This window comes from Dipodomys merriami, unplaced genomic scaffold (assembly GCF_024711535.1).
Source record: "Dipodomys merriami isolate MVZ:Mamm:240054 unplaced genomic scaffold, mDipMer1.0.p SCAF_6, whole genome shotgun sequence".
NCBI classification, from domain to species: domain Eukaryota; kingdom Metazoa; phylum Chordata; class Mammalia; order Rodentia; family Heteromyidae; genus Dipodomys; species Dipodomys merriami.
Window position 1 is genome coordinate 70,875,133 of NW_027206179.1, and position 15,024 is coordinate 70,890,156.

General features: G+C 38.9%; 1 protein-coding gene across 3 annotated transcripts in view; it reads left to right on the forward strand.

Annotated features, from left to right (window-relative positions):
• Nucleotides 1-7,432, forward strand: part of Xpo4 (exportin 4) — a 117,698-nt gene extending 110,266 nt beyond the window's left edge. For all 3 annotated transcript variants that reach the window (XM_070003133.1, XM_070003132.1, XM_070003134.1), the window contains 5 exons: nt 1,289-1,407; nt 3,794-3,924; nt 4,425-4,542; nt 4,876-4,968; nt 7,210-7,432. In XM_070003133.1, coding sequence (XP_069859234.1) covers nt 1,289-1,407; nt 3,794-3,924; nt 4,425-4,542; nt 4,876-4,968; nt 7,210-7,407 — 659 coding nt within the window. In that variant the 3' untranslated portion in view covers nt 7,408-7,432. The remainder of the gene's footprint in view (nt 1-1,288; nt 1,408-3,793; nt 3,925-4,424; nt 4,543-4,875; nt 4,969-7,209) is intronic.
• Nucleotides 7,433-15,024: the final 7,592 nt, after the last annotated feature.

A 15,024-nucleotide genomic window follows, 5' to 3' on the forward strand; every position in this document is an offset into this window, starting at 1 on the left:
CCCAAGTTCCAGTTTGCAGGCCAACGTAACTTGATAGTTATGTTAGTTATGGTGTGGGGAGAGTCAGTGCCATTAAAACGAGTATGATAGAGACCTTTCAGAACATTTCAAGGATATGCTTCTAAGTATCCTTGGTGCCTGGCACACTGTAGGTAAACAGATAACCATTGCATTATGAATCTAATTATGAAAATAAAACCTCATTTTTTTTTTAGCTCAAGCCTAATGCTCTACCAGTGCCACTTCTGTTTTTTTTTTTTTTGTCATTTTATTTTTTTATTTAGCATACATTATTATTTGAAGGGGTTTCATTGTGATATTTTCATACTGCACTTTTTTTGTCTTTTTTTTGGGGGGGGGGTACTGGGGATCAAACCCAGGACTTTGTAGTTGCTAGGCAAGTGCTTTGCCCCTGAGCTACAGCCTATCTCTTCATACTGTACTTTTTTCGTGTAATGTTTTCGTTTCTATATTTTTCCTCATTCCTTTTGTTTTCTTAGTGTCACTGGTGTTTAAACAGAGGGTCTCGGGCTTGCCAAGCAAGTGCTATATGATTAGCCATGCTTTCAGTCCTTTTAACACCAGTTATTTTAAGTTTAGGGTCTTATTTCCTGTCAATATACCTGCCTGGACTGCAGTCTTAGTATTTTATACTTCTCTCAGTAGCTGAAATGACAGGTACTCACCACCACACCAGCTTCTTCGTATTGTTAGTCTCATTGACTTTTCAATCTGGGCTGGCCTAAAACCTTGATCTTCTCCATCTTAACTTCCCACATAGCCAGGAGGGTAGGTATTCATTACCACACCTAGCTATTGGTTGAGGTCTTGCAAGCTTTCTTTTTTGCCTGGCTTGCATCAAATTTTGATCCCCCTATCCTAGCCTCTTGTAACCAGGATTACAAATGTGAGCCACCAGCACCTGGCTTTAAGTTTATTTTAACCTGTAAGATTTCATAAGCTAAGACATCAAATTCATGTTGTTATAAAAATGATTTAACTCTTTTATCATGTTAGTAGATTTTATGTTTACTTAATGTTAGAGTACTTAGATTAATTCTAGACTGTCTCGTGCCTTCATCATGCTGTATCGGTTTTTAAGAGTCCTTACAGCTGAGACAAAAAAGAATGGCATGGTATGGTGTGGGCCTATCATACTTCTCTATTTACCCACTAATTGGTTTGTTTGTGCTTTGAGCCTTGAACTTCTTTTAATTTTGATAAAGGTAGAATTTCAGCCTTGGAGATTTAAATGGCAACCATAAAGGTGTGTTGTTTCTTTTTACAGATGAAGTATTTAGAGGACATGAGCCAGGTCAAGCAGCAAACAGATCTGTGTCAGCAGCTGATGTTGTGTTATATGGAGTAAACCTAATTCTCCCCTTGATGTCACAAGATCTTTTGAAGGTAATTTAAGAAGGTGAATGTGAACATTAAAATTGTGCACTGTCAAGGTTCAAAGGTACTTTAGACAATTAGGGTCTGATTTAATAAAGGAGTCTGTCTATTACACGTGTGAGAAAAGCACAATGTTTGCACTTTTGTAACAGTTCATTAAGCTTGCTCCCAGTAACACAAGCTCAGGAGTCCTGTGTGCAGAGATCCATTAGTGACTCACTTTGTGAGAAAATACCAAAAAATAACTAATATCTCTTAGCAGTTTTTATTCCCTCATAATTTTTGATATTTCTGAACATGTCTTGGACTGAGGGATTGAGCAAAGCAGGGCCTGAGGTGAAGATCAGAGAGTTATGGTTTGAGGCCAGCCTAAGCATAAAAGTTCATAAGACTAAGCTGGTTGCTGGTGGTTCACACCTATAATCCTAGCTACTCCAGAGGCTGAGATCTGAGGATCATGGTTCAAAGCCATTGCAGGCAAGAAATGTCCATGAGACTCTTACCTCCAGTTAACCACCAGAAAACTGGACAGCACCCAGGCCCAGAGTTCAAGCCCCATGACGGTGCGGGGGGCGGGGGTGGTGGTGGCAGCACGGGTTGCAGAGTTCATGAGACTGTTCAGTTTCAGTGTGTTGCTGAGATGGTACTTGCCTGTTTGTTATCCCAGCTACAGAGGAAGCACAGTGGCCAAGGTCTCAGCCTAGGCTAGTCTGGTGGTCATATAGCAAGACCCTACCTGGAAAATAATCAACCTAAAAAGGGCCTGAAGGCAAGGCTCAAGAAGTCGTGTACTTGCCTAGTATACATGAAGCCCTACTGAGTTTATTTTTCCACACACACCTGTGCCCTCCCTTCAATCCCCTGCTAAAACAAAAGAAAAAAAGCAAAACTAAGTCTAATGCATTTTATGGTTGCACATTCTAATTACATTGTGCCTCAAATAAAGTGAAGTGTTGACAGAGTTACCTTTCCTTTCATAAGCACTGTAGTATATGGCAGTCCCTTTTTACAAGTTGTCACTAGAGGATAAGGGTGAGTAAGAAGGAAGGATGAGTGTGGAGAAGGAACAGAGTGGGGCACGCATGTGTGCATGAGACAAGAAGGTGATGAGAGACAGCAGAGTCTGAGAACCAGCATTCGAGGGGCCCAGCCCAGCCCAGCCCAGCCCAGCCCAGCCCAGCATGCTCTCATGGTCTTGGATATGCTGCACTTCCCTCCATATGATACAAGTGTTCATGTAGCATCATGATAGGTCACACTTTCGTCTATATTAATTTGCTTTTTGGGTTGGTTTTGTTAGTCTTAAAAATCCAACATTTCAGCTAGGAATGTGGCTTGGTGGTAGAGTGCTTGCCTACCATGTATAAAGCCCTGCGTTCAATTCCTCAGTACCATATACACAGAAAAAGCTGGAAGTGGCTCTGTGGCTCAAGTGGTAGAGTGCTGGCCTTGAGCAAAAGGAGCTCTGGGATAGTGCCCAGGCCCAGATTTTAAGCCCCAGGACTGGCAAAACAAAAACTATATATATATATATATACACACACACACACACACACACACACACACACATACATACATTCACACATACACACACACATACACATACATACATACACATATCAATGTGCATTTTCTCATTTTATTTAATTAGATTATCTGCTTTTATCTCATTCCTCCAAGATTACTACATACTAACAATAATTTTAAAGTTTGTTTTGCCTTCTATTTTTTTGATATGCTTGAATGGAAATTGTCAGTGTTCTCAGGTCATTTTTTTTCTCCCTCAGTACTGGGATTTGAACTCATACTTGGTAAGGAGGCATTCCATCACTTGGGCCACACTTTAGCCCTTATTTTACTTTAGCTGTTTTGTAGATATGGACTCATACTTTTTACCCAAGCTAGCCTAAGTCTTCCATGTAGCTGGGCTTACAGGTGTATACCTCCATACTCAGTTTATTTATTAAGATTCAGTGTTGCTTGAGCTGACCCCAAACTTCAATCCTCCTTTTGATCTGTGCCTCTCAAAACTAGCTGGCATTATGGACATGTGCCACCACATCTGACTCCCAGGTCATTCAGTAGATATGGCTGCCTTGGTTTACTTGTTCAAGGTTAACATACAATGTCTTTGACTATAGCTTTTATTAACCTTCCAGAGAATGTTTGTTTCTGTTGTGTATTGTTTTTTTCTTAATAGTGGTTACTGAAATACTCCCTTTACTGTTAACTTATTTTTACATTTATTGAGGTCTTAATGTTTCCTACATCTTATATATATTTTAAATAATCATTCTAAACTAGAAACTTAAAAGCATGTTGATTCCTTTACTGTATGATGAAAATAAAAACTAGGTACTATTGAGTATCTGAATATTTAATATTTCTTTTTCAGTTTCCAACCCTTTGTAATCAATACTACAAATTAATCACATTTATCTGTGAGATTTTTCCTGAAAAAATACCACAGCTTCCTGAGGATCTGTTTAAAAGTTTGATGTATTCCCTAGAATTAGGAATGACGTCATATCCTTTAAATGAACATTGTTACCTGTGTGTGGTAGGGTGTTTACAATTTATATTTTTATTTGTTTAACTTTTTCTACAAAACACTATCCTCTCTCTGTAACAGCTCTTATTCTGTGTTTTTTTAATTTGTCTGATTCTGCCCTCCTTTTCATAGATATGTTAAAACGTTTCTCCTCTCACATAGTCACTCCTTTGTAAGGGTCCCAATATGGTCCTGTTCTCTGTGGTGGCTGAATAGAGTGTGTGTATCAACTGCAGAAGCAGGCTAGACATTACCAATCCCAGATTTTAAACTCATAGGTTATTTGAAAAGTTCTGGAAATCTTCCTTCATGATTCAGTTGAGATATTGCATGTAATATTACCTGTGAATGTGCTTGTTTTGCAAAAGGACAACACAGAGTATTGTCCTCAATTATCTGGATTCATTTCTAGAACCAGTCATGTTTTTGACAGTAGTTCATCCACTGTAGTTTGCTCTTTGACCTTCATGATCAGAATGAGCTCCGAGGTGTGCCAGCTCTGCCTAGAAGCCTTGACACCCTTAGCTGAACAGTGTGCAAAAGCCCAGGAAACAGATTCACCACTATTTCTAGCAACTCGGCACTTTCTTAAGGTAAGAGTTTGGATGAGTAAGGTGAAAAAATTATTTGTTGTGGTAAGTATGGTCAGTATACAAAATTCTCCATTCAGAGAGGAAGAAATTACTGCTTTCTCTTAACTGTATTGGGAGGAATCAGTTCTTCAGGGGCATCTTGTTCTCCATTCACTTTTATTTTATATTCTTGGAAATTGATAAGGTAGTTTAGTGGATTATCTAGACAGCTTGATTATTCAGTTATCTTCCCAAGTAATAACTGCTGTCCAACTCTTTCTCTTTTTTTGAACTGGGAAGGGAGTGAAGGTTTATATATTTTATTTAGAGGTACTTTGTTTTATGTCATTTCAGCTGGTTTTTGATATGCTTGTTTTACAAAAGCACAACACAGAGATGACTACTGCGGCGGGTGAAGCTTTCTACACCTTAGTGTGTTTGCACCAGGTATGGGACTTGTCTCTCAGAGTTCTCTTTTCATTTGCAGAGTTGATGGGCCATCAACACAAGTCATGGTGCTTGAACTCTGGGCCTGGGCGCTATCCTTGAGCTCTTCAGCTCAAGGTAAGCGCTCTAACACTTGAGCCCAGCACCATTTCTGTGTTTTTTTTGTTTTTTTAAATCTGACAAGCTGTTTTGCTAACTGAAAGGCATTTATTTTCTCTTCTCCTGTTATTCGGAGCCATTCTTTGCCTTGATCACAGTCCTTAAATACCTGTGCTAGTAGCCAGGAATACAAACATGAGTGAGTTATGAGGAGTTCAGATTTATAAAGTAGATAGGGTAAATCAGATTGAGAATCAGAAAGTATGAAGAACATATTAATTTTTATTTTATGATTTTGTTGTTGTTGAACTTTTATGGTTCTGAATCATCACTGATGTGGGGCTAAAGCAACAAGAAGTTGGTTTTATTATCAAGTATAAAAGGAAAGAACCATGTTGAATTATGTACTGCATTGGTTTCCCATCCCCTTGTTTGTTTGTTTTGGGGGTCCGGTCGTGGGGCCTGAACTCTGGGCCTGGGTGCTGTCCCTCAGCTCTTCAGCTCAAGGCTAGCGCTCTACCACTTGAGCCACAGCGCCACTTCCGGCTTTTTTCTTTTTGCTTATGTGGTGTTGGGGAATCGAACCCAGGGCCTCAGGCATGCAAGGCAAGCACTCTACCACTGAGCCACCTTCCCAGCCCTTCCCATCCCCTTGTGCACATATGTACTTCTTTTTTCTTTTGGCTTGTCCTGGGGCTTGAACTCAGGGCCTGAGCACTGCCCTTGAGCCACTTCCGGTTTTTTCTGTTTATATGGTAATGAGGAATGGAACCCAGGGTTTCATGCATGCTAGGCAAGCACTCTACCACTAAGCCACATTCCTAGTTCACAAACATACTTCTTGACTAGGGCTACTTTGTATACTATTTGCCTAGGTTTTGAGCGAGTCTCTTCCTTGTGTGCCCATCTGTACCCTGAGCTTCAGTGCTGTAGGACTCGTGGCTATATTGTGCAGGGGTTTCTCCTAGACCTGTAGTCCTTTTCTTGTCATTTGACTCTCTTTCCACTTACTAACAAGCTTCTTGTCCCTACTTACTTACTGTTTTTCTATCCATTTTGTTTTTTATTTCTAACACATATGCATCTTTAGAAAAGAGAGCAAGGAAAAAGGATAAGTATTAACTGATAAGAAAATGTACAGAAAGGTTAATGTTGCTTTATGGTTTTTTTATAACACAGAAAACCCAGGGTCTTGGAAATGGCAGTGTGGCCCTCTGCTCACCTGGCTCTAAAGGGGCTGCTGCTCGTTATCTTATCATCTCCCTGCTAGCATTTTTGGCCTATCATTTATATTTCAGGAACCTAATGAAATAAGTTCTGAGGGAGTCTCTCTTGAGCCCAAACTTACTCCATCCTCCCTCATGTTCCTGGAATAAGGCTTCATGACAGGATATTAATTAAATATAGAAGATATCATCACTCTTATTTCTGTATTCATTTAAAGTCCACATGCTGCTGGATGCAGTGCTGTCTTGGAACTCTCAGCATGTTGTGTTCATCTTCAGAAAGCTAATAGCCCTGAGATAGTCCTTTTCCTTCCTTCTATAGACAGCCTGCTGTCCTTATGACTGAGAGGACAAGATGCTTCTCTGGAGCCCTTCATAGTTGTATTACAAATGATTTTCTCTACAAAATGCAAACTAAATGTGAATACTGTTATTTGAAGAGGCAATAGGTTGGTGATCACATGGAGGCTGGTCTCAGTTTGTGCTTTTGTTTCACGATAGTTTGGTCTTGGTTGGGTTATCACATGTCATAAGTAGTTTAATAGATAGAAACATCCAGAGAATGTTAACTATTAGAGCTTGTCAGCATCTGCACCCAAGAACCTCACACTTTAGGGGTACTCAGCAGAAGATCCATCTTTTTTGGGGGGGGGGGGTTGGTTGTGGGACTTGAACTCAGGGCCTGTCCTTACTAAGCTCTTTTTGCTCAAGGCTAATGCTCTACCACTTTGAGCCTCAGCTCCATTTCTGATTTTCTGGTGGTTAATTGTAGATGAGAATCTTATGGACTTCCTGCCTGGGCTGGCTTTGTACCTTGGTCCTCAGAATTCAGCCTCTTGAGTAGCTAGGATTACTTGTGTGAGCCACCAGTGATGGGCAGAGGATCCATTCTTACAAGACTATGTCTCTTCTGCAGGCTGAATACTCTGAACTGGTGGAGACATTACTATCAAGTCAACCAGACCCAGTTATTTACCAGAGATTAGCAGATGCCTTCAACAAGCTCACTGCAAGCAGCACTCCTCCTACGCTGGATCGGAAGCAGAAGATGGCCTTTCTAAAGAGTTTAGAAGAATTTATGGCAAATGTTGGTGGCCTCCTTTGTGTAAAATAAACAGCAAAACTATGTGCTTAATTTAGATCCTTTCTGCAAAGTGCACTGAATGGCTGAAAGTTGACTTGAGTCTTGTCCTGTTCCTCAGTTCATTTGGCCATTTTGGATTTTGGAGAGCCTGAAACTTTAATGTGGAATGCAGTGAAACGGGAGAGATCAACTTTTGAATCAGCATCTGCCCTAGGCGTTAGTCACAGTTTGTCATATCTATAATCTATGTCTTCTAGATTTCAAGTGAGCGTTTAAATTTTTCAAAATGAATTCCATATATGTGCAAACAGATATGGGCACCATGAAACATATATTCAGTGCCTTTCTCCCAATATCAAACTATAGGTGGCTGGCCAAAGTTTAAAATATGTTATTGAATATTAGGCAGTGTTTCTCAAAATGTTGTCCTGCATCACTTGAGGAACTGGTTGCAGAGTAGATTCTTGGGCCCAGCTATAGACTTTAAACAGAGTTTTTGTTGTTGGACCCTGGAGTCCTCATTTTAAAAGTTTCTCTTCTTCACCATCCCCAAAAGTTTGAATCAATGAAAAAGACATTGAATTCTTGAGAGGTTTTGTACTTTCTAACTTTTCCTCCTCCTTTAATGATTATGTTTGTGCTCAGCAGGAAGAAAAAAAATCATCAAGTGTTTGCTGGCTTCTTTTTAGTTTGTGCTTCTCCTTCCTCTTTTCCCTTCCCTATCTTCCCTTCCTCTGTTTCCTCTTCTTTTTTATCCCCCTATACCTGGTGTAGGTTTTGCATAATGATTACAGATTTCGAGTTAATAATGCTGATGCCTAAACTTGAGGAGGAAAATACATGTGTATTTTTGTTCCATAAAGAGAACTTTAGGAACTGTAGCCATTTCATTGCCTTAATTTTAAGAGGAAAAATACAGAAAAAGAAAAGCAGATTTGTTTTAGTAAGAAATCAAGTCTTGATGCTTCAGAGATGGCTTAGGGGTTAGCTGCTATGAACCTATTATCCCTCTGATTGGGTGTTTACATGGGTTTGTTTATAAGTGAGGTGAAAGGCACAGCCCTGTGTAGTTAACTTTCTCAGTATGTTTCAGTCTAGCCACCAGCCCATATCTACTCTGAATGGCTTGCTTAAGCAATAAATTTTAAAAGGATGTGAATTTCTGATTCACACAGACTATTGCACATTGGGGCATTAGGGGCAATAATTATGCTAAAGTGGGTATCACACAAATTTAATTTCAGAGATTAAAATACTCACTTTAGCTGTGAGTGGTGGCATACACCTATAATCCCAGCACTTGGGAGGTGAGCAGTAGGATCTCCAGTTCTAGGCCAGCCCTTTCTCAGAAAAAAAAAACAAAATAAAACCAAAAACCCCAAATACCTTTAGATCCTCTACTTCGATCTTTCTAATCAGGATTTTTATACTGTTGCCATGCTCTTTTTCTGTGTGCCAGCTTAAATTATGGAGATGGACACTAATTTGTAAGCTGCAGGCCACTGCAGTGATGGAGTTGAAGTAGTGATAAGTGGACTCTGGCACCGGTGCATCTGAGACCCTGCCTAAGAGGGCAGCCTTTCTCCCCATCACGCACTCTTGACACCACCTGTCTGCTAAAGCATCCCATAGGTACACTTTTTATACTTGCACTGCATATAGCATATATATGTTCACATGTGATGTTTAGAAAACCTCGCATAACTCCTAGTTCCTAATTCTAGTTATCAAGACTGGACCTGTTTAATTATATTGCACTGTGCTGGCAACAACAGATAGGAGTGAATGCATGGCCATAATCATTGCTCTTGATTTGATCACATTTCAGCAACAAAAGTGGAGCAAAAACATCTTAAAGTATTTCAAGGAAGCAAATCAGTAATACTTTTCACAGAATATACATTTTTTGTATTTTAAATAATACTCTTTCACTTTAGATTTTTTTTTTCCCCCTCAAAGAACTTGAAGTGACACAAAGAAGTAATCCTTCCATTTTGCATTGTTCCTGATGTTTTATGTTTCCTTGCTCCTTCAAGTTTCTTAATGGTTGTGAGTTATGATTTGTGAGTCTATGTGTGTATGTGTGTGTGTGATAAATACAGCTCCTTTGCTGAAGGGCACTGAGAGACATGATGGACTGGATAGGTCCACTGGTAAGGGCAAAACTATAATCAAGTTATTATTAAAAGCTGAGTAAGGAAGGAATGCCTTGGCCAGTAAAATGGCATCTGTATTTAATGATTTATATATCCAGATGGCAATCCATTTGCTAAATTTGCCCAGATCCCATTATACTATCATTTTCTTAGACCAGTTTTAGTTAAAACAAGGTTTACTTTAGATTAGACCAAAGTTAAAGAGATCATCAGACTGTTAATGACATACAGGGGAAAGACATCATAATTTAGGTAATGGAGATGCCACCTTGTATTAACTTGTCAGGGTGTTTGCGTGCTTGTTTTTGCTTGATTACTTGTTGAGTCTTGGTCTTTTATTTTGTTCAGTCTTTGTCTTTAGCTATGTTATTTGGCTTTATGCTCTTGACCCAGTAGGTACTGAGAACTGGCTTAATTCTAGTAAATCAAATTTTCCAATTAAAATCGACTGTTAAAAGGTTTTTTTAAAAAAAAAATTGTACCCTTTTTTCAGTATGTATATGTAAAAGAGACACTGTCAGGTATTAGATTTCTGTCTTTTGTTAAGTTTCTCTTATTTATATACTGTCTTTCGACATCTAGTTCTCCATATACACTTTACTGAATTTATGTCTCATTTTATGTTTTCTGACCCATTTGTTTACCAAGACACAATCACTAAGGACTTCCTATACCCATCGTTGGTATTAATGTAATAACAAACACTGTAAATCTGTTTAAAAGGAGTGGTTTGAATGATGTCCTCGCGTGGGGTGGTGGCTGCTGGGGTAGCTAAACTACCTGACAATATTTGATGGTGTCTTTTTAAGAGTTCCTCGAGTCTTTCTGCCCGGCTGTCTCCTATTCTGTTTGAAGACCATAGTGTGTGACAATGTCTGCATTGAGTTTCAGTTGGGTATAAAGTGACATTTTATGTAAACAATCTTTGCATTTTTCTTTCAAACTAATTCGACAAATTCAGTCTTATTGTAAACTATCTAATTATTCCAGTATCCTCCAATCAACATTACTTAACAATTCCTTTACTTTTTTTTGATTAAACCTTTTCTTCTGCCAAAAATGATACGTATTTATGGTTCTAACATCACCATGTTCTGTTTCTATTAGTACTTAGTTGAGAGAAAAAAACATTGGTCAGTATTTCAGTTTTGGTTCTTTTATCTGTTACACTTTTACTTGTAGTTTGTCCTGCCACCTCTGTTGTACTAGTGGTGGTGGTCTTTGGACCTTACTCTGTTAGCTGGCTTAGATCAGCATTGGTAATTATCTTATTGGTTCCTGAATAAAATATTAACTTTTCAAGTCAGAAGGAACCTCAGTTCTACTTAAGAGGTTTTAAAGAATTATTACTATTTTTTTTAACAAGAGAATAATAAGAAACTGATTTGGTTATGAGGTTTAAACACTAATTTTCTGTAAGTTTTCCTACACAACACATAGATGATTTGAACATAAAATACAATTTTAAATTATTTTAAATGTAAGTGGATATTCTCTAACTTGATTGCTTTTTTCTACAGTGGAAAAATGCCCAAATTAGACATTTGCTAAAGTCAAATTGTTTCAAAGTGCCCTGGTCACACATTTTAATTTAGATGTAAGAAAACTGATGTGTGTCTGATGGATGATAATGGGAACCCATCACATATGTAACCAAAGGTACATTTGGTTCAGTAAAGATAGAAGCTTAAATAGTGGGGCTTCCATTCTGCTTCCCTGAAGAAGATAAAGTAACTGTTACTGGCCAGTAGCTCTGTGATCGTCTCTAGAAATACTGGAATGAGTATAAGTCAGCTTTGGTGGTGATTCTTAGTTCAGATGGGGAGATAGGGCTCAAAAGTTACACCTGTTATGCTCACAGCATGAACTAGCTGCCTCCCCAAGCCCCTTGGCTTATTCTTCTCCTCTCCCCAGGCATTTCCAGAAGTGGGGATGTTAGGATTTCTTTTTTTCTGTGTGCATCCTTGGACCTCTAGCCATTAGGAGCTATCAGGTATGTACTAGCAGTGAAATTTTCCTCACCTGAAATTAAAATACCACATCTGCCTGATCTGCCTTCTAGGAGATCTGACCTCAGGTGTACTCTGAGCCCAGGTTTCCTGGTATGGTGTCTTTTACCACAAAATTGCAACAACAAACGTGTAACAATGGCAAATTGCAAATATTGATATTGTGATTTTACTCTCTGTACAAAGAAACTATGCAGTGAGTTTGAGTTTGTGGTTTAATGGTCACAAAATGTCAGTACTGCTATCACTTAGCACATGTAAAAATTTTTTTAAATTTATAAATATTAAAATTTTAAACTTACACTAAGACTTCAGCTTTTTTTTTTTTAGATCAAGGATGAGTGTATTTTTCAAAAGATGCTACAATATGATTTCAGGAAATCAAGGCCATGTGTTGAGCCAGTTCTAAGCTGAATATCATATTGATAAAAAATTTATTTGTATTTGAAAGATCCATAAATGCGAGTTAAATGTCTTTTCACTAAATGTTTTTGTTACATTTTTGTTTTGACCACGTGTGATTTGTTCGTGGGTACTTAGCTAGAGTATTACTGAAATGGTGCTAATACATTTCCTATCCTAGGATGGGAAATTCTAATGAAACACACCTGTACAAATGAAATCAAAACTTCCTTCTGGGAAAACCCTCACAGCCTTCATAAAATACCCATTATTGAGAAAGAAAATATTTGTTCACATGCTTTGTCATCTCAGCCTACCATTTTAGAAACAGCTTCAGAATGAAGTCACTAGATTATTGATTGAGTAGGTTGAGTAATGCTATTTGACCTTTTAGAGAAAGTGATTGGGCTGGGAATGTGGCTCAGTGGTAGAGCGCTTGCCTTGCACGCATGAGGCCCTGGGTTTGATTCCCCAGCACCACATAAGCAGAAGAAAGCCAGAAGTGGCGCTGTGGCTCAAGTGGTAGAGTGCTAGTCTTGAGCTGAAGAGCTGAGGGACAGCGCCCAGGCCCAGAGTTCAGGCCCCACGACCAGACTCCCCCCCCCCCCCAAAAAAAAAAAAGTGATTATTACCTTGTCTGTTGTGTACTACACAAACTTACATCCTTTGTGCTACCTTATTAACTTTAATTTATTTTTGGCAATCTGGAGTTTGAACTTAGGGTCCCAAGATTGCTAGGCAGATGCTGTACTGTTGAGTTATACCTTCAACCCTTTTTGGCCTCTCCTGGGGCTTGAACTCAGAGCCTGGGCACTGTCCCTGAGCTTCTTTTGCTCAAGGTTAGCACTCTACCACTTGAGCCATAGCACCACTTCTGGCCTTTTCCATTATGTGGTATTGAGGAATCAAACCCAGGGTTTCATCATGCTAGGTAAGCACTCTACCACTGAGCTACATACCCAACCCTAACCTCCAGCCTTTTTTACACTGGTTCTTTTGAGCGGGTCTTGGTTGTTCCCTTGCATATATACCTGGACCTGGACCAAGATTTTCCTATTTTACACATGGCTGGAGCTAGGTGCAAGCATACTCAGCCTTTTTAAGATTGGCACCTCAAACTTTTGCCCAGCTAGCCTGGAACTTGGGGGTACAGGCATGATACATTGTGCTTGGCTCTTTGCTTAATTTTAAATTTTATACACATGGAGCATTTTTTTTTTTTTTGGCCAGTCCTGGGACTTGAACTTAGAGTCCGGCTACTGTCCCTGAGCCTTTGCTCAAAGCTAGCACTTAGCCACAGTGCAACTTTTTTTTTTTTTTTTTTAATGCTGGTACTTGGACTTGAACTTTGGAGCCTGGCCATTGTCCCTTGTTTTGTTTTGTTTGTTGTTTTGTCAGTCTTAGGGCTTGGACTCGGGGCCTGGGCCCTGTCCCAGAGCTGCTTTTGCTCAAGGCTAGCACTCTACCACTTGAGCCCCAGTGCTACTTCCAGCCTTTTCTGTTATGTCGTCCTGAGCAATCAAACTTGACTTCATCCATGCTAGGCTAGCACTCAACATTTGATCAACAGTTCCACTTCCATCCAGTGTTTTGGTGACTAAATGGAGAAGAGTCTTCTGGACTCTCCTGCCTGGGCTAGCTCTGACCTATGATCCTACAGGTGTGAGTCACATGCACCCAGCATCAAAGTGTTAATTTTTGTTTTCATAGAATACCTTTTGAAAATATTTAACCTGATTTTACTTTGGCCATTAATATATAATGTTTCTTAATGTATTTGAGATTTGATTCTACTGTAAGGGTAGAAGAAAAATTAAGAAATTTTGTGTCTCTGGGAGTGTGTACATGTGTGTGTACATGTGCATTTGCAGTCTTGGGGATTGAAAGGTCTGGGCAATGTCCCTAAATTGTTTGCTCAAGGCTTGTGCTATACCAATTAAACCACAAGTCAACTTCCAGCTTTTTTGTGGTTAATTGGAAATAGTCTCACAAGGATTTACCTGCCTGGAACTGTGATCCTTAGATCTCAGCCTCTTGAGTAGCTATGATTACAGGCATGAGTCACTGGTGCTCTATGCTCACAATTTATATATATGTATGTATGTGTTATATATATATATATATATATATATATATATATATACACACACACACACACATAGTTGAACACAAGGTCTTCAAATGTTTGAAATGTCACAAGTTTATAGTTTATGAAAGCTAATACATAGTGCATAGATTTCCCTGGGAAAATATCAGTCATGTATTACATGTTTCTGAACAGTTAGCAACTACTGGTGGAGGTATAAAGATCTGAATTGATGTCTGTGGTCATTCTAATTGTAAAACTAGTACATGGTAAAACATATTGTGCAAAGGTAGCTATTTTACATGAAGGCAGTGGAGTTTTGAAAGCTCAAAAAGATCTGGTGTTTCTGACCACCCCCACCCCCAAATAAAGAATTGTAGCATAATAAACTTTCCTGGTAAATTACAAGCCAAGGCAGTCTGTTACATATGGAGAACACTATGAAAAAAATACATAGCCTTATCTTTGGTTGTTTTTGATTTGTGTCAATTGAGTTGATTTATTTAGTGTATTTTCTTTCCTGCTTAACCCAAGTTATACCAGGTTTTGAAATGTTTGGTTTAATAGTCTTGCTATCAATTCAAAGAACTACTTAAAATAGAAATTACGGTTACACCTAATTACAAAACTCGTCTGTCTCATTTGGCAGCTGAAGAATTTGTTTACATTAGGGTTTAAACTGCTCTGCAGAATATATACAATTCAGGAAGATCATGAAACTTGTAAAAGGAAGTGGAGAGTGGAAAACGATCTATCACTAACGATGTGTTAAGTGCAGTGGTGACGAGTAGGTTAACAATGCTAAACGAGATAGTTGGCGAAGCTGTATATTTAGGGGCCCTCCTCACTGAAGGCTCCCTAAGACTCAGCTTGACAGGTATTTCCCTAACCTAGTCTACATGAAGCCTCAACTTAATATTTGAGTCCGATCAGACAAAGACCTGTGAAAATGTATCTCTTGGTACAAAATAATTGGATCTTTACTCGGATCCAA